An 18714-nucleotide genomic window follows, 5' to 3' on the forward strand; every position below is an offset into this window, starting at 1 on the left:
CAGAAGGCGCTTGGGATAGGATGGCCACTGCTGCATGTTCCCCAGCCGTCTGCTGCATGAGAGTGACGTTGGCATTTGGCAGGAGAGAGGCCGGCATCTTGAAGATACCTGATGAAGGTCCACCAAGAGAACTGGCCTGGAATGGTGACTTTGAGGTTGACCTGTCAAATCAGCTAAGAGTCTGAGCTGTTAGTCTCTGGTTGGGATCTTCCCATGGTCATGGATGACTCCTCTCAGCCTTTCTCAACTTCTGTACTCTTGAGAAACCTCAGAAACATTCCTCAGGGTTCGAGAAGCACCAGAAGTGGCACAATCATGCAGAATATGGTTGGGAAGCATAATTGTGTACATGCCCGCCGGGGCCTTGCCCCTCCCTACCCTCTCATTGGCCATTGGGGGAGGAAGGGCTGGTCAACGTGACCATATGTGGTCATATCACCTGATAAATCTTTTAACAAATTAAAAAATATATATTAAAAATTAATTAACTCCCAGGACCATCAAGGAACCGCAGGGCTACTTTGCCAGCTAGAGACCTCCAGCTGTAGATTTTCCCCTCCTCTTTTCCCAAGCTTCTCTCCATGTTCTCCCCTGCCTTTCAGTGAGGACGAGAGGTATCATTACTACAGCCGGGAACGCAGCTACGAGTTCGAGCGGGACTACCGCAGGAGCAGAGACCGCAGTCGAGAGAGAGAAGATCGCCACCGGGAGCGAAGGCACAGAGACAAGGAGGAGGGCAGCAAACACAAGTCATCCCGGCGGTAAGCAGGAATGGAAACACCCCTGCACACCAATCCAAAGGGGGGGGGGGCTAGTCCGAATTACCCCTTTCAGTCTGGTCTATTGCACATTTGGGGCTTCCAAAGACTCTTCAAGGGCATCCCTGCGGGCCAGTTGGATTCATTTCCTTTTTGCATTCTGCTGTTCGGCCAAGATTCAGTCAGATTGGCTCAGAAAACCCCCACAGGACAAAATTCAGTCTAGGGCTCCTTAGGGTCGGCTAGATCGAGGCATTCCTGAGGTGTGGTTGTCTATTTGCTCCCCCCGTTAACGGTGTTGGAAGGCGAAGGGGCCTCTCGGCTGGTGCCCAAGCCGGGCATAATGAAGGAGTGCTTGGCTCCTATTTGCCATTGGCTTATGGCGGTGCTTTAATCTGAATGCACGGACGGGTGGAACACACAGGTCTATGGTGTGATCTATTCCAGTGCAGTCAAGGATACGACCCCTCTAGTGGTCCCAGCCTCAGAGACTAGAACAGGCTGAACTCTAATAATTGAGGACTCCTCATTTGGAGCAAGAGTATTTTGCTCATCGATAATATTGGTCACGGCTGTCCAGGAAGTCCCTTCCTTGGGTTCCCTCTGTGCACACCAGGGGGCAGTCACCTCCTGGGCTTTGAGCACTCTGGCCAAGGAACAGATTCCGCTGGCTGCATTTCCAAAGCAGAACGTGGATATGGCCGGCTGGGTCCCACAGTTGCTTCAGTTTTTAGTTCCTGGGTTTCTAAATGGCACTATGGCTCTGTTTTGCAACTTGCAAAGTTCTCCTTTGTGAATGCCACACTGTGTGGGCAGCACTAGCCCACAGTCTCTGGTGCATGCACGCACTTTCCTCTTGTAAAGCTGTCTCCCTGAGCTCAGCAGCCAAACTGACTTGATTCTTTACTCTCTCTCGCATTTCCCGCCTAATCCCAGGAAACAGCACGAGAGCGAGGAAGGGGAAAGCCATCGACGTCACAAGCACAAAAAGAGCAAGCGCAGCAAGGAAGAGAAGGAAACCAGTGAGGACGGGGTCCCTGATGGGAACGAGCAGGACTCCAAGGAGTAGCCTGTCAGGCTGGGGTCTCAATGCAGCAACTGCACTCCGTCCCGCACCAGCCTGACGCTCCCCCAGGACTTATTCCTGCTTCCCAAGGAGAACACTAAAGGATGGGGAGCCAAACAGATTATGGTTTGCCCACCTGCTCCCACTTGCAGCCCGGCTTTTTGGTGAGGAGAGCCTGGCAGTAACTGCGCACGGAGCACGGAGGGCTGCTGCATCGTGCCAGATTCTGACGGGAAGCAGATTCAGCTAAAACCAGTGAATTTAGATTCTTGGACAATATCTGGCAATCATGTCTCCCCTCCCCCCTCCCGAGGGTGGCAGCAGCTGCAGGAGCTGTTGTCCCAAAAACCCTGAGAGACACACATTAGGTCCTCTCAGGATCCAGCTTTGAGCCTGGCTTCTAGCAGCTGGTTCTCTCCCAACCCCCCACGTCCACCCTTTCTTTATAAGCTGTGAAAATCTGTCTCCCAAAAGAAGCTTGGGAAGAACCCAGCAGCCTGTGGACTGGCCAGTTCGACTGAAACAGTTCTTCCCCATCGAGCAGCCTTCAGACTTTGAGCTCTTTTGTTTCAAAGAACGCAGCCCGTATTCTTGTGAATTAACTGGGGTCCCCTACAGCAATTTGCCTTCCTATCAGGTCATCTTTCACTCGGATGATTACTCTGACAAAGGTGGTCAGCCACTCCTGTATCTTGGAACGGTCATTTCCCCCCGATTCTGTTTTGATAATGGGAAGGGGAAGGCATTTTTGTTGTTGTTTTGATTTTGAGACCGAAGGTAACCTCAAGAGCCCCTCAGATCCTCAAGGAAGAAAATCGTACCTGGTTCTGCACCCCACTTTTCTTCCACTTGCAGAACTTATTTAAAAACACTTCCTGAAGCTATTTGAACTTTATACTTTTTTTCGTGTGCCGTAATTGAGCAAGGCTGGGTGTTTGTATGGAGGGGATGACCTCGGAGTCTTGAGCCTGTCTGCCAATGTATTTGGGTTTGTATGCTATGACAGTGCAGTGAGTGGGCCAGTAGCTGAAAAAATGGGTGGGGAATAAAGTAATTTCTTTTGCAAACGGGGCTGGCGTATGCGCACCCTCGAGAGACAGGGTACCTTCGCAGCAAGACTCATGCTTGAGTTACACTGGAAAGAGAATGTAAAACAGTGGCTATCAAACCATGGGAGAAGCTCCTTTGGGATACATTAGGGATGGGTCAATTACAGCAGGGATAGTCAAACTGCGGCCCTCCAGATGTCCATGGACTACAATTCCCAGGAGCCCCTGCCAGCATTCGCTGGCAGGGGCTCCTGAGAATTGTAGTCCATGGACATCTGGAGGGCCGCAGTTTGACTAGCCCTGAATTACAGGATTAAGAAGTGTGAGCCCACAATACCTGCGGGGGGGAATCCCCCTCCATCCTTTTTGTTTGGCTACAGCTGCTGCTGCTGCTGCTGCTGCGGGGCCTGGTGTGGCCCCTCCTCCTGGTGTGGCCCCTCCGGCCTCTCCTCCACCGACTCTGGACCCAGCACACTACCCAGACTGCCTCCACTGGGCCAGAGATGCTTTGCTACAAAGTTGGTTAAGTAATAAAAAGTGTTCTTTGGATGTGTATCATAGAATCATGCAGCTGGAAGGGACCTCCAGGGTCATCTAGTCCTGCACAACTCACAACTACAGAGAATACTCTTTTAGATTGGGTGGATTTAAACCCATTGTTATTGTTGGGTTTTTTTTTTGGTAGATTTCAGATTTTACTGCAAACTTAAGCAGGTCACCCATGTTTGCAGAAAAATCTGTTTAGTGCAAATATGGCCCCAATCTGTGGTTTTAGGTATCTGCAGATAGGCAGCACACTTGGCAAACACATAGATAGAAGGCACACCCCCCACACACACACCATTACCCAGTTCCCCCCGATATTGCTGTAGTTGCCTGGACTTGGATGGCCCCTGCTAATATGATCTCAGAAGTTCAACAGCCTCAACTGTGGTTAGTACTTAAAAGGAAAGTCACCAGGAATGCTATGCAGAGGCCCTGAAAAACCCTCTGCAATCACTCTAAATTGGCCACAACTTGGTGGCACTTCCCATCCCCACAAACATTTTACGCACTTCTGTACTCCGTCAGCTACTTTTTCAGTTCTTTGTGGGAAGTAATGGTTGACACTAATTTAGCGTCATCTGGAGTTGACAGTACTACTTAGCATCAGGACGTAAATGGATTGTATCTTATGTTCACCCCTTCCACCCTTCTGGCAGCCCTCTTTCCTGAGACATCCTGCTGAAATCCAGAGACCAGCAGACCAGAGCCCTCCATCTGGGCAAGAGTCCTCCAGGTTTTCTTCCAGGTCTTGGGATCCCCAATTAACAGATCAAAAGTTCAAGATCCATTGCTGCCAAATTCAACTGGTTTATTTTCAGGTGAAACAGCTGAAATGTAATGGAGCTTCTCCTTAGAAAAGAAGACCAGTCACGTAAAGGGGAGAACTCAGCCCACCAAAGATGCTGGGTTTCCCTTGTGTTGGCCTGTTTATACATAGAAACTGCATAGATTCTGCCCGCCTGCTTTCATAGGTATGTTCTCAAACTCCACCTTTTGGACCCCTTTGTACCACAGAGCTTCGGCTCTGTAATCCGAAGACCGTGCGGAGGGGAGGTGGGCAGAGAAGGGAGGAAAAGGATGATAAGCCAATCCCCCTGTAAAGGAAGGAGACATACTCAAGAGGGGGAGAGAACAAGAGCAGAGGAGCTGCTTTATTTTTTCTGAGATCCCCATGAGGACTAGCTACTCCCGTTGGTAGAAAAGGCACTGCTCAAGGCCACTGAGGTGCTAGATACAGGGAAGATGGGTGTATATACCTGCTGGGTATTGGGTCAAGCTACTCAAACTAGCAGCAGCTCTCTTAAGGTCTCTGGCCAAAGTTTTTCACACCTCCTCCTCCAGTGGAATTGCCAGGGATTGAATCTGGGACCTTCTCCATGCCCTGGAGGTGCTGCACCACTGAGCCATAGGCCCACTCCAAGAGCAAGACAAAACACAAAAGTGGCTACTAAGGGGGTTACAGGGAAGGGGTCCATTCACTTCTCCTGCATACTTGTGGTGTGTTACATTGCCCCTCTCTGGCCAACCAGGAGTGGCCATACTGGCTTTTCAGATGTCCATGGAGTAAGTACAATTCCCATGATCCCCTGCTGGCAGGGGCTCATGGGGATTGTGGTCCATGGACATCTGGAGAGCTACTGTTTGGCCATTCCTCCTTGACAGGAATAAGCAAGAATTGTAACCCTCCCTTCAGCTTCCCCTGAACTGCAGAATTCTCCAACTTGCTTGCATACAGCAATGACTAGGCTTTGTATAGGGCCCGAAAGACACGGCCTTGTTTGTTGTTGTCAGCTTGGGACTGCAACGAGGTTGAGAGAAAGTCAACAGCCTCAATGAGCAAAGCTTTCTCAACAGAAGGGCAGAGGTAGATATTTCATCACCCAGTAGGACAGTGGGCTCTGCTCAGCCTGAACACCATGTTTAGGGTTCAGCCCCACTTTTCCCCTCACCAGGGCTGGTGCCGGCAGCTAGAAGAACCGGAGGTCCAACTCTGAGCACTCAAAAGCAGGTGGAAAGACCAATGTGGTCCCCTGTCCCCTTTCTTGGTGGTCCAGGAGCTACTTGAAGCTGGAGACAAGAATGACTGGATTTCGGGGTGGGGGACAGCTAGGATAGTGTCTTGTAATGCAAACCTTTAGTGGCCACTTCCTGCCAATAGGTTGGGGTGACCACCAAGGCCACACAAAGTTAAATATTGGCTACCAACATTGAGCTTTCAAAAGCCATCTTGCTTTCAGGATTAAGGCAGGTTTTTCAGGAGAGAAGCAGGCTGTATTTCAGGGCCCCATATGATTTGAGGAATGTCACCATCTTAGTGACAGAATTCTAATGGCAGAAATCTCTTACTCGGCCAGAGACCTTGATGCAAATGACGTTTCCCTTGGCATGGTAACGGGCCCAGGAGAGGCCTCAAGTAGCACATAGGGTCCCATTCGCAGCCCCCTCAGTTCATCTGTGGCCGAATTCAGCGGTTCGGGAGGGTTGAGGTCCTACACCAGGCTGCCAGGCCAAGATACCACAGTCAGAGCGACCCTGTTGCGCTGCTCCTTCAGCATGGGAATCAGCTCTGCGTTGCTCATGCCTACAGCGGACACACCGTTGACAGCCACAATTTCGTCTCCACACCTAGTTGGCAGAAAGGAGAGGAAACACCACCGTCAGGAGGAGAGGAAACCCCACTGCCTGGGCACTGCTAGTACAACAGCTAAAGTCTACGCTGGGTTCAACACTGGGAATATGACTTAATGAACAGAAAACATGACCACGAGTGCACCCTAAAAAGTAAGTTGCAAGTTTAAGGCTCACACAGGAGGCTGCCTACTGCATGTCTGCAGGGTTCAGCCCTCTGCCCTTGGAGCTTTGGGTGATTTTCCCATACATTTGCACCTGTTCACTCAATCCAGGGAAAGAAGTACGTTTGCTCTTATAAGCAGTTGCTGATTCAGCTGACTGCTACGTGAAGCCCCTCCCCCTCCAAAACAAGCCCCTCCCCCTCCTTGCTTATAGAATAGGCAAAGCGAAAGGATGCCAGCAGCGTGCCTACCTGAGTCTTCTGTCCCAGAAGGCAGGTGTTCCGGGCACAATGGTTTTAATGAAGAACGGCTGGCTCCCTTTATTCTCTTCAAACCCACCAACTATGCTGAATCCCCAGCTCTCTGCGTTGCTTTTGTGCAAGACAATATCTTGACAGAAATGGAGGTGGCTGAAACAAAAAAAAAGCACACATTGGTCCTCCTTCCAGCTCTTGCCTTCCCTGCGGGACTGTGCCAAACCCAAAGGAGCAGATTGGCTTTGCTAGAGGCAGGAAGGCATAGCAGGCGGGCCAGCCACTGAATCCGCCGGGAACGTTCCTGGTGGACAGCTGCCCCAGCAGCCAAGAGGGAGCTGTGCCAAATCGTCTCTGCAGTGCTGTGGGGCCTGCTTGGCTCAACTTGCTCCGTGGCTGGTTGAACTTCCCAAACTGCTGAAGAATACCAGTTCATTATAATAGCCAGGTATGTTATAATAATATTATGTCACCAGCCCCTTAGATATTGTTTGTGGAGCTCCGTCCCAATAGAAGAGCTTGAACATGAACCAGATGTGAAGCCCTACCCACAGCTGTTCTTGAGGGCAAGTATTAGCGAGTCCCTTACTCTGAAAGAGCATACCGGTTTACAAGGGGGGAGGGAGAATCCACAGGGCATGTTCTCCTTCACTGTCCCTCCATAAGGAGACAACAGCAGAGTTTATTCTCCCACACCTGGGTGAACTCCACAACCGCTCAGGGGAGACTTGCCTAGACAAACTAAGAAATGGCAAAAACTTTTTCAGGCCCAGTGGCTGAGAGAGCTCTGGCAGAACTGCTCTTTGAGAACAGCTTCTAACAGGACTGTGAGGAGGCACCCAGCTGGCTGCTTGTGGAGGGGGAGCAAGGAATCAAACCCGGCTCACCAGATTAGAAGCTGCTTCTCTTAATCACTAAGAGCCCACCCACAGTGACCTCAATTCCATGCCCCAGTGATTGCGCCCCCCACCACCAAAAATATCCAGAATCCAGGGAATTCACCCACCATCCAACAGCAGTGATCAGCAATTCCCTGGGTCTGCAAGGAAGGGCCACAAGAGACAAACACTGGCACACCCCTTCCTGCCCACCCACTCACCATCTGCCTCAGTTTATAAAGTCAGCATTTCAATCGCAATTGGTCCTCCACAGGAGAGAAACTCTTAGGGGCTTCTGAGCCTTGAGACTCTCAAGATGAGAGAGATCACAGAGCGCATGCCAAATGTTGGACAAAGTCCCTTGCAAAAGAAGTAAACTTTTAGATCTATCGCCTTGTATCTGAAGCCAGAGGGTGCAGGTCCAAAACGCAGCCAGTCCTCTGCATATTGTTCCTGGCTGTGCTCCCAAGCACGTCATTACAACTCCTGCAATCAGGCAGGTCCTATTACTGTTCCGTTGTTACCGTCAGTGATCCGAAACTCAGGAAGGGCAGCTTGCCTAAGGCGTGCCAGTGAGTTTGTGGCTGAGGTGAAGTTGGAACTGCAGGTCTGTAGCTAAAGCAGGCTCCTCTTGGCCGCTGGGCCCTCGCCATTTCTCACAAAACACCCAACGCAAGGCACAAGGAATCTCAGCACTGCCTTGCCCATTCAGCAGAACTGCCATTCTGCATCCAAAAGGCTTTCAGCAGAACCAGAGGTGACAACCAGCTCAGACTAGTCACAAAGAGTTCTCTCCACTCTGCCTGCAGCACACCGTGCTGGAAAGCCATGCTGTGGTTCTGCTGCGTGTTCCCCCGTCACGAGACAAAGAGCGGCAGGTGACGTCTCTTGGCATATTAGCTACCAGCAAAAGGGAGAGGGGGAAGGTGGCCACGGTGGCAGCACACAAAAGCACAAGGCAAGAAGGAACTTCGCACCAGCCCTGCCGTTTTTGCCCTTGGCTTTGATCCAGATCAGACATTTCCACAGAAGAAGAAGGAGAGTTGGTTTTTATACTCCGCTTCTCGTCACCAGAAGAAGTCTCAAAGCCGCTTACAATCCCCTTCCCTTCTTCGCCCCACAACAGATGCCCTGTGAGGGAGGTGGGGCTGAGAGAGATTGAAGAAGAGTTGGTTTTTATACCCCACTTTTCACGGCCCAAAGGAGTCTCAAAGTGGCTGACTATCATCTTTTCTTCCTCTCCTGACAATAGACACCCTGTGAGATAGTTGAGACTAAGAGAGCTCCTGACAGGACTGCTCATTCAGAACAGCACTATCAGGACTGTGACTGGTCAGCTAGCTGGCTGCATTTGGAGGAGGAGCGAGGAATCAAACCCAGCTTGCCAGATCAGAAGCTGTTGCTCTTAACTGCTACGCCAAGCCAGCTCTTGGTGTAGGCACAAGGATTTCCATCCGTGAAGCACAATTGCTGCACACGTACCCCCTTTCTTGGGGGAGAAGCAAGAAGTTGTGGGATAAGAGGATAAGATAACCTCTTTATAGATTACAAACCGGTTAAATGACCGGAAGTACAGAGTAGGAATAAATGGACAACTCTCTCAACCAACCCCAAATGTAAATGGCACAATGCCATGCCAGCACAATTCCACATTACCTGAGCAGACAAACTTACCTCGGTAGGCCAAGCCACCTGACCCACAGAGGAGCCCAGCCAAACCCACTTTCTCTGCATTCTGGGATTTCTGGGGACTCAAATGTCTTTTCTGGCACTACAATCTCCAGAGCCTTCAGAACGACTGTGTGTGACGCAGCATTCGATTTCAAGGCGGAGACGGCTTCATTGTAGCTTAGGTGAGTCAAATCGATATTGTTGATGCTCAGAAGCACATCTCCTGGAGTACACAGAGAAGTTGTTAATGGTATTTCATCAGACTGGAGAGAGGTGAGCAATGGGGTGCCACAGGCCTCAGTAATGGGCCCAGTACTGTTCAACATTCTTATCAATGATCTGGACCAGGAAGTGGAGGCACTCCTCATCAAATTGCTACCAAACTGGGAGAAGTAGCAAACACTCCGGAAGATAGAGAGAGTTCAACGAGATCTGAACACAATGGAAAAGTGGGCAAATAAGAACAAGATAAAATTCAATAGGAAAAAGTGCAGAGTTTTACATCTGGATCACAAACATGAGACGCGTGCATCCTGGATGGGAAACACCCTTCTGGGCAGCAGTGTGTGTGAAGGAGATCTTGGGGTCCTTGTGGACTGTAAGCTAAATTTGAGCAGACAGTATGATGCGGTGGTAAAGAAGGCGAATGCCATTTTGGGCTATATCAACAGAGGCATCACATCAAAATTGCAGGATGTCATAATCGGCATTGGTCAGACCTCATCTGGGTCCTGGGTGCAGTTCTGGAGGCCTCACTTCAAAAAGGATGTGGGCAAAATGGAAAGGGGGCAGAGGAGAGTGAGGAGGAGGATCTGGGGCCTCCCGGGGACCGAGTCCTGTGAGGAAAGGCTGAGGGACTTGGGAAGGTTCAGCCTGGAGAAGAGGAGGTTGGGAGGGGACAGGATGGCTCTCTTGAAGGATCTGAAAGGTAGTCAACTAAAGGAGGGCAGGAAAGGTTCCTGTGGGCAGCAGAAGAGAGAACCTGCAGGAATGGCTTTAAACTACATGTAGAATAATGGTACCAGCTAGATATCAGGAATAAAATTTCATAGTCAGATTAGTTCAGGAGTGGAGTCAACTGCCTAAGGAGCTCCCCCTCGCTAGATGGTCTGGGTAGCCTCTTCCAACTCCATGAGTCTACGAAATAATAAACTGTAAATTCTCTGTTATAATGCTTAATATGTTTCTTCAGGCTAGGGAATCAAGCTAAAGCATGGAAATAAATCGGGAGGATCTCAAGGTGTCTTACCTCTCTTAATCCTTCCATCCCTGAACAGGCACCCAACAGGTTGAACGCTAGTCACATAAATAGGAAGCCTATGTTTACTGTCTCTTCCACCTCCAATGGTTATTCCTAGGGATTCCTTTGGCTCCTTTTTTAATATAACCACTTTGTCCTGGCTGAAGTATCCTTGAGGGAGTGCCTAAGAAACACAGAGAGAGAGAGAGAGAGAGAGAGAGAGAGAGAGAGAGAGATCAGTTTACACATTGTAGATGTGGTGTCTATTCCCTGGTTTACAGATATGCTAGGACTAAATAATTGCCTTGCTTGCAAGTTATTATCAGTGGCTGAAAATACACATGAGCACATGCCGTGGGCATTAAGGCAGCAGGCTGTGTACTGCACGGTGTTGTAGTGCTCATGCATGTGCATTTATATGTGCATGCACTAAAGATTTGTTTATTCAGCCTGTCTTCCCAATGGGGACCCAAAGGGCCTCACATCATGCTCTTCACCTCTGTTTTGTTTCATAGAATCATAGAATTATAGAGTTGGAAGGGACCTCCTGGGTCATCTAGTCCAACCCCCTGCACTATGCAGGACACCCACAACCCTCTCGCTCATCCACTGTCACCTGCCAATCCCTTGAGTCTTCACAGAATCAGCCTCTCCGTCAGAAGGCTATCCAGCCTCTGTTAAAAAATTTCCAAAGATGGAGAACCCACCACCTCCCAAGGAAGCCTGTTTCCAGGTGACTCCTCCCCCAACCCCCAGAATGTCTCCCAAGACCCACCTTCTGATAGCTTGACTTCCGCCGATAGTTATTCTGTTCAAGTCTTCTGCGATGGAGTACAGGGCTGTCCCCGCTGCTTCCGCCGCTGTTATTTGAGGTGATGCCATTTTCAACAGAATCTGGCAGCGGAATTCCGGACTGACGCAGAATTACAAAGTTGACTCTCACTTCACTAGACTGTCAGGGAAAAAAACAAAAGTGGGCCATTTCAAATACTCATCGATATTTCAAGGCACAAAACAGAATCAATGAGGGCACCATAGCAACTGTCAATACGTTTTCAGAGAAATGTTTTCAGCCTGGGAATTTGGCCAGGCTGGGCTTCTGCCAACTAGCCACTGGATTGCTGATGCTGGATCTGAGGGTTTTTAAAAGGTTGTATTGGCACCAGTTGCCACCACAGCACAAGGATCTTCATTGTGAGGCTGAAGGTTAGTTGTGGATACCTAAGGACATGTATGTTCCTTTTCAAAGGAATCTCATTGAGCAGAGCTTCTGCTGGAGTACTGACGAATGGCTCTTAGAGTTATGCATAACTTCGCATCTTGAGGTGGGCTCTGCCTCCTGCGGGAGCCATTTTCTTGTCATGCACACTGCTGTGTCATAATTCTAAAGTTGCCTGTGGGCTGACATAAGCTGGCAGCCTCTGTTGTAGAGAGAGTAGAGCCAACGTGTAATGGAGGGGTGGCCAAATGGTGGCTCTCCAGATGTCCATGGACTACAATTCCCATGAAGCTCCATCATGGCCATGCTGGAGGGAATAAACCTCTCAAGGGTCCAATAACTTAAAACTGTTACAGAGTTCCAACATGGGGCTAAAAGTCAGTACACAGAGTTAACATGGCTTGAATACTTTGCGTGGCATTCTTTCTTGGCATTTCAGAGGAATAGGACAAATTTACTGATGAATTTTGCTCCATGGCTGAGTTTGTGCCCTTCCCCAAAGTTAGGGAATCATTGACAGGGTATCCGCATGCTTTTGAAATATTTTTTGTACTGGTATCACAACAATATTTGTACTAACTACAGAGTCTGCATGCTTATCAAAGCTGGTCTCACCCTTTACTAACTTTCAAAACCCGGCAGCAGCCCAACTGGTTTCTGTTTTACTTCTCAATCAGTTACAGTCCCTGTTTTAGTTTAGGCAGCTCCCACACTCCCCAGTGAGACCAATGCCCCCACCTCATAGACGGACATCAGATGGAGGCCCAAATGACAAGGCCCATGTGCTGGGATGAGAAGTGTGGTGAGTCAGAATGCTGCACCAGGACAAGAGAGAGCCGTGTTCAAATCTCCACTCAACCATAATGCTCACTGGCTGACTTTGGGCCAGTTCCTTTCTCTAGGCTTAGACTACCGCATAGGGCAGCTGGGAGGATGCAAAGTGAAGGGATTCTGCCTCAAGCTTGTCAACAAAAAGGATATCAACCCTCACCCAGGGTTTCGTGAAACCTTGGGGTTTCTCGATGGTCCCGGAAGGGTTTCCCGAATGGGTGGGAGTTAGTTAATCTTTTATACGTTTTAAAAATGTGTTAAAAATTTATCTGGTGATATTACTATACATGGTCATGTCGACTCCCCACCCCCTACCCCTGGTCCCAAAACGGCCAGTGATGTGCCTGCAGCTGCTGCATTTCCCACCTTTGGCTTATAGGCGAGTCAATAAATTTGCCCAGATTTTGTGGTAAAATTAAGTGCCTCGGCTTATATGTGGGTCAGCTTATATGCGAGTATATACGGTATATCTTCTTGAAAGCCAGTGGGGTGTCATGGTTAAGATTGGCAGCCTCTGATCTAGAGGACTCTGCTTGATTCCCCACTCCTCCACATGCAGCCAACTGGGTGACCTTGATCCAGTCACAGTTCTCTCAGAGCTCTCTCAGCCCCGCGTACCTCACAGGGTATCTGTTTCGGGGAGAGGAAGGGTAAGCCATTGTAAGTTTCCTTTGATTCACCTGTTCTTCAGGCAATCACAAAATAAAGAATCACAACATTTGATATGGCTGCTCTCTAGGATTCTTAAGCAACTTGTTTTCTCGTCCCACAGCCCTGAGAAGTACTCAGTGGAATGATGCCTCTTTGGCACACCCAGGCCCCAGGCCCAATTCCTGCCATCCCCAGTTATACAGGCAGCGAGGCTGTGTGAAGAAAGAGGCCTTGAAGAGCAGCTGGAAGTCAGAGCTGACCATCCTGGGCAAGAGACTGACTCGGCCTAAGATCACTTAATGTGTTTCTGTGACAGACACTTCCCAACTGCAGAATGTGGAAATTCCCGCCATTAATTCTTCGCACCCTGAGCCGCTTCCTTACACAAAGTTACCTGGATTATCTGTGCAGCGATCTCGGGTGTTCCCTGCCGTAGATCCTGCCCATTGATCAAAAGGACTTGATCGTTCCACCTCAGTTTCCCGTTCTTGGAGGCCAAGCCTCCGTCTAGCAGGTCCAGAATGAAAACCCCAGGCTCGTCAGATTTTCGGATCAGTTTGATGCCGAGGGGCTCAGACTGGTCTCTCTTCACAAGGGTAACGTGGATCACTTCTTGGCTTATCACAGGGCTGGGATCCGGCTGCTCGGGTTTGGTGGAAAACCCTTTCTCTTGCAGCACCAGGAGGTGGAGTCCTGGACAGGGCTGGCGCAGTAAGGAGATAGCTTGGCGGTGAGTCACGTTGCTAATGTTGACACCATTCACCTTGGCAGGAGGATGAAAATGTTGCTGATTAGAATGGCATGGCCAGCAGCTCGTGACACCTCCTTCCCCAGCGTCCCTCCCAGATTCCCACTTGCACGCAAAGACAAAGCCCAGGCCACAAGAGGAGGCTGGAGGCCTCAGGCAGAGTTTGCTTTCTTAGGTTGTTTGTGTCGTCAGGGCTAAAGCAAAGGCCAAAGAAAAGGGAATGCCTTCTTGACTTTAGGAAAGAAGGCAGGGCAGAAGCAAGCGACAGAAGCCAGAAGTAGAATGTCATCAGGAAGGGCCCTGATTGTCCTTTTCAAGGTCAAAAGAATCTAGATCAAGAACAGCCCTCTCCTTTACTCAAGTCAGGGGACACCCATGGAAAGCCACATCACACAAAACTCTCAAGTGTATTTTAATGGGGATAAGACTATTGTGACCCGCCACGAGCCTACAGGGAGTGGCGGGAAATAAATCTAATTTATAATAATAATAATAATAATAATAATAATAATAATAATAATAATAAAAGTGCCGCGAAGCTCTAAGCGAGACCCAGTTCAAGATTATATTTCCCTAGTAGTTGCACGGCCTAGAAGTTATGATGGACCTCCAGGACACTCATCCCATCATCTGCAGTGAGTGTGACATGATTGCCTTCCTCCAAGAAGACAAGATGGACTACATCTGCCCCAAGTGTAAGCTGGTAAGACTTTTGGAGGAAAGGATTAGGGGCTTAGAGGAGAGGATTATTACTCTGACCCAAATTAAGAAAGGGGAGGAGTTCATAGACCGGAGCTGTGCAACCAGTCCTGAAGAGGATAAGGGGATTGACCTCATTATGGAGCCTCTGCAGACAGTTAGGAAAAAGACTCAACGGCATAGAGCGAGACGGTTCTCGGGGCCTTTGGAGCTCCAGAATAGATTTCAGGCCCTTGCAGAGGAGGTGCAAGTGCCAACGAGGGAAAAGGTCCCAAAACAAAGTCTAAGACAAAGGGAAGAGGCCAAGGGGATAGAAGGAAATGGTGTTGAGAAGAAGAAAAAAAAGGAGAGTACTGGTAATTGGAGACTCCCTGCTAAGAGGAATGGATCGCCATGTGGCTGGGCCCGACCCCCTAACCCGAGAGGTGTGTTGCTTGTCAGGAGCAAAAATTAAAGACATTTCAGAACGGCTGCCCAAACTCCTCAAATCTACGGATCGCTACCCATTTGTGATGGTCCATGTGGGAACGAATGACATGTCCCTGAATACCATCGCTACTATTAAAACAGACTATCAAGATGTAGGGAGGAAGCTCAAGCAGATGGGGGCACAAGTGGTATTCTCTTCAATCTTGCCTATCAAGGGAAGAGGAATGCGTCAGGAGAGGAAGATAATGGAGGTGAATCACTGGCTGCGTAGTTGGTGCCGGCAGGAGAGATCTGGTTTCTGGGACCATGGGATAGGCTTTCTTGAGGAAGGCCTACTAGTACCTGATGGACTGCACTTATCGAAACTGGGCAAGAATGTGTTTGGCAGGAACCTGGGAAGATTCATCAGGAGAGCTTTAAACTAAAGCCACAAGGGAAAGGAGACATTCAACATAGGGAGTGTAAGGAAGGAGACCAATAGGGGGCAGCCGAACCAGGAAGGCCAGCTCATAGGGAAGCAAAAGTAAAAGGATTCAGATGTCTTTATACTAATGCCGGAAGCATGGTTAATAAGAAGGAAGAGCTGGAACTTCTCATGCTGATGGAAAGGTATGATCTAGTAGGCATCACAGAAACTTGATGGAATGATTCTCATGACTGGAATGTAATAGTGGATGGATATGAACTGTTCAGAAAAAACAGAATAGATCGAAGAGGTGGAGGAGTGGCACTGTATGTGAGGAAAGGGCTTACCTGTCAGGAAATTCTAGTGAAGGACAGCATATCTACAGTGGAAAGCATCTGGGTGGAAATAAGCGAGGGGAAAACAAACAGTGTGGTGGTTGGTGTCTGCTACCGACCGCCTGACCAATGAGAGGATGTGGATGCTGCACTTTGTGAGCAGCTTGGGAAAATATCAAAGCGGCAGGACCTTGTAATCATGGGTGACTTCAATTTCCCAGATGTGTGCTGGAAAACAAACTCTGCGAAGCGTCCTCAGTCATGCAAGTTTCTGACCTGCCTGGCTGACAATTTCATTTATCAAATGGTAGATGAACCCACAAGAAGTTCAGCCATACTGGACTTAATACTGACCAACAGGCAAGAGTTGATGGATGAGGTGAAGGAGGTGGGGACCCTAGGGGGGAAGTCACCATGTCCTCATAGAATTCCTTTTGAGATGGGGCAGCAAGGAAGCTTGTAGCCAGACGCGGATGTTGGATTTTCGTAGGGCAAACTTTAATAAACTCAGAGACATGATGAGTGTCATACCATGGACGAGAATGCTGGAAGGAAAGGGAGCATGTGAAGGGTGGGCGCTACTCAAACAAGAGCTATTGCATGCTCAATCAATGACTATCCCAGAAAGACGAAAACACTGCAGAAGCTCTAAGAAGCCTATTTGGATGAACAGAGAACATCAAGAGGAACTAAGAAAGAAAAGGAAAATGTTCAGGAAATGGAGGGAAGGACAGAGCTCTAAAGATGAGTACCTACAGGTTACTAGGCACTGTAGATCAATCATCAGAAAGGCCAAAGCTGAGAGTGGGCTAAGATTGGCCAGGGAATCCCACTGTAACAAGAAAAGATTTTTCAGTTATGTGAGGAGCAAATGTAAAGTAAAGGAGGCAATAGGCCCACTGTTGGGTGCAGATGGACAAACACTAACGGAGGATGCAGAGAAAGCAGAAAGGCTCAGCGTCTATTTTACATCTGTTTTTCCCCACAAGTAAAAGGGTTTAGGCACATCTAGAGTTGGCAGTAGCCAAGAGATAGTGTCTGGGTGGCAGGTTGACATGGATTGAGAGGTTGTCGAGAGGCATTTAGCTGCACTGGATGAGTTCAAATCCCCCGGTCCGGATGAAATGCACCCGAGAGTACTCAAAGAACTTTCCAGAGAACTTGCACAGCCCTTGTCCATCATCTTCGGAACCTCTTTAAGGACTGGAAGAGAGCAAATGTTATTCCGATCTTCAAAAAAGGGAGGAAGGATGACCCGGGAAAATACAGACCAGTGAGTCTGACCTCTGTTGTGGGGAAGATAATGGAGCAGATATTAAAGGGAGCAATCTGCAAACATCTGGAGGACAATTTGGTGATCCAAGGAAGTCAGCATGGATTTGTCTCCAACAGGTCCTGCCAGACCAACCTGGTTTCCTTTTTTGATCAAGTAACAGGTTTGCTGGATCGTGGAAATTCGGTTGATGTTGTTTACTTGGATTTTAGTAAAGCTTTTGATAAGGTTCCCCATGATGTTCTGATGGATAAGTTGAAGGACTGCAATCTGGATTTTCAGATAGTTAGGTGGATAGGGAATTGGTTAGAGAACCGCACTCAAAGAGTTGTTGTCAATGTCGTTTCATCAGACTGGAGAGAGGGTACCTCAGGGCTCGGTCCTCTTTAACATATCTTTAAACCTCCCCTCGCTCCGGAGGAGCGGGAGGAATAAAGGAGTAAGGGCAAGTGGGGAGGAGTTAGGGCGGGCCCTGTTCGTGATAAAAACCCGGAGGGCCCCGAGAAGCGGCTCCTGATTGGGCCCTCCGAGTGTCACTCGAGGGCCAAGCAGCCAATGGGGAGCCACGCAAAGCGTGGCTCCCCATTGGCTGGTTGGCCCAGCCTCGCCTGGGCCAGCCGGGGAGTCACCGCTCAGAGGAAGAAGCCTTTCCCAGCGGTAAGTCCTCCGGCCGGCTTCCCCTCGCCCAGGGAGCCTTCTGCCAGGCCCTTGGGTCTAGCAGAAGACCACAAAGCCCACTCCCGCTGTCCCGAGCCTTCTCCCGGGCCTGGGGCAACTGAGCCTGCCTCTGGGCCCAGCAGAAGTTCCCAAGCCACCTACCTTACTCTGTTCCTCCCTTCCTCCCAGCATTCCCTTTATCCTTCCCTTCCTCCCAGCATTCACTTTGTTTTTCCCTTTCTCCCTTCCTCCCTCTCTTCTATCTGCCTCTTTCTGGGTACCTGTTTCTCTCCCTCTTCTTCTATCTTCCTCCCTTTCTTTCTGTCTTTCTGTCTCTCTTTCTCCTTTTCCTCCTTCCTTCGCCCCATCCCTCCACCCACCCATCATGCTAGGGCCCGCTTTATTTTGGCCACAGCGGGCTTAATATCTAGTTTATTAATTATCTAGATGAGGGGGTGGAGGGACTACTCATCAAGTTTGTAGATGACACCAAATTGGGAGGACTGGCAAATACTCCAGAAGATAGAGACAGAGTTCAACGAGATCTGAACACAATGGAAAAATGGGCAAATGAGAACAAGATGCAATTTAATAAAGATAAGTGTAAAGTTCTGCATCTGGGTCAGAAAAATGAAAAGCATGCCTACTGGATGGGGGATACGCTTCTAGGTAGCACTGTGTGTGAACGAGACCTTGGGGTACTTGTGGATTGTAAACTAAACATGAGCAGGCAGTGTGATGCAGCGGTAAAAAAGGCAAATGCCATTTTGGGCTGTATCAACAGAGGCACCACATCAAAATCACAAGATGTCATAGTCCCATTGTATACGGCACTGGTCAGACCACACCTGGAGTACTGTGTGCAGATCTGGAGGCCTCACTTCAAGAAGGACATAGATAAAATTGAAAGGGTACAGAGAAGAGCGACGAAGATGATCTGGGGCCAAGGGACCAAGCCCTATGAAGATAGGTTGAGGGACTTGGGAATGTTCAGCCTGGAGAAAAGGAGGTTGAGGGGGGACATGATAGCCCTCTTTAAGTATTTGAAAGGTTGTCACTTGGAGGAGGGCAGGATGCTGTTTCTGCTGGCTGCAGAGGAGAGGACACGCAGTAATGGGTTTAAACTTCAAGTACAACGATATAGGCTAGATATCAGGAAAAAGTTTTTCACAGTCAGAGTAGTTCAGCAGTGGAATAGGCTGCCTAAGGAGG

The 18714-nt window shown here is 49.1% G+C and overlaps 2 protein-coding genes across 11 annotated transcripts in view; one reads left to right on the forward strand and one right to left on the reverse strand.

Annotated features, from left to right (window-relative positions):
* LOC143822781 (pre-mRNA 3'-end-processing factor FIP1-like) overlaps positions 1 to 2891 on the forward strand; it is a 32986-nt gene extending 30095 nt beyond the window's left edge. For 4 of the 5 annotated variants that reach the window (XM_077308355.1, XM_077308357.1, XM_077308356.1 and 1 more), the window contains 2 exons: positions 603 to 761; positions 1695 to 2891. In XM_077308355.1, the coding sequence (XP_077164470.1) occupies positions 603 to 761; positions 1695 to 1827 (292 nt within the window). In that variant the 3' untranslated portion in view covers positions 1828 to 2891. Of the gene's footprint in view, positions 1 to 602; positions 762 to 1694 lie in introns of those variants that run through there. The other variant, XR_013226258.1, reaches the window with a different exon arrangement.
* Positions 2892 to 4206: 1315 nt separating this feature from the next.
* The window catches only part of LOC143823165 (ligand of Numb protein X 2-like), a 45522-nt gene continuing 31014 nt past the window's right edge, over positions 4207 to 18714 (reverse strand). For all 6 annotated transcript variants that reach the window (XM_077309166.1, XM_077309165.1, XM_077309164.1 and 3 more), the window contains 6 exons: positions 13350 to 13718; positions 11030 to 11206; positions 10264 to 10438; positions 9018 to 9237; positions 6463 to 6621; positions 4207 to 6044 (listed from right to left, as the gene is read on the reverse strand). In XM_077309166.1, coding sequence (XP_077165281.1) covers positions 5909 to 6044; positions 6463 to 6621; positions 9018 to 9237; positions 10264 to 10438; positions 11030 to 11206; positions 13350 to 13718 — 1236 coding nt within the window. In that variant the 3' untranslated portion in view covers positions 4207 to 5908. The remainder of the gene's footprint in view (positions 6045 to 6462; positions 6622 to 9017; positions 9238 to 10263; positions 10439 to 11029; positions 11207 to 13349; positions 13719 to 18714) is intronic.

Source organism: Paroedura picta, chromosome 13, assembly GCF_049243985.1.
Source record: "Paroedura picta isolate Pp20150507F chromosome 13, Ppicta_v3.0, whole genome shotgun sequence".
NCBI classification, from domain to species: domain Eukaryota; kingdom Metazoa; phylum Chordata; class Lepidosauria; order Squamata; family Gekkonidae; genus Paroedura; species Paroedura picta.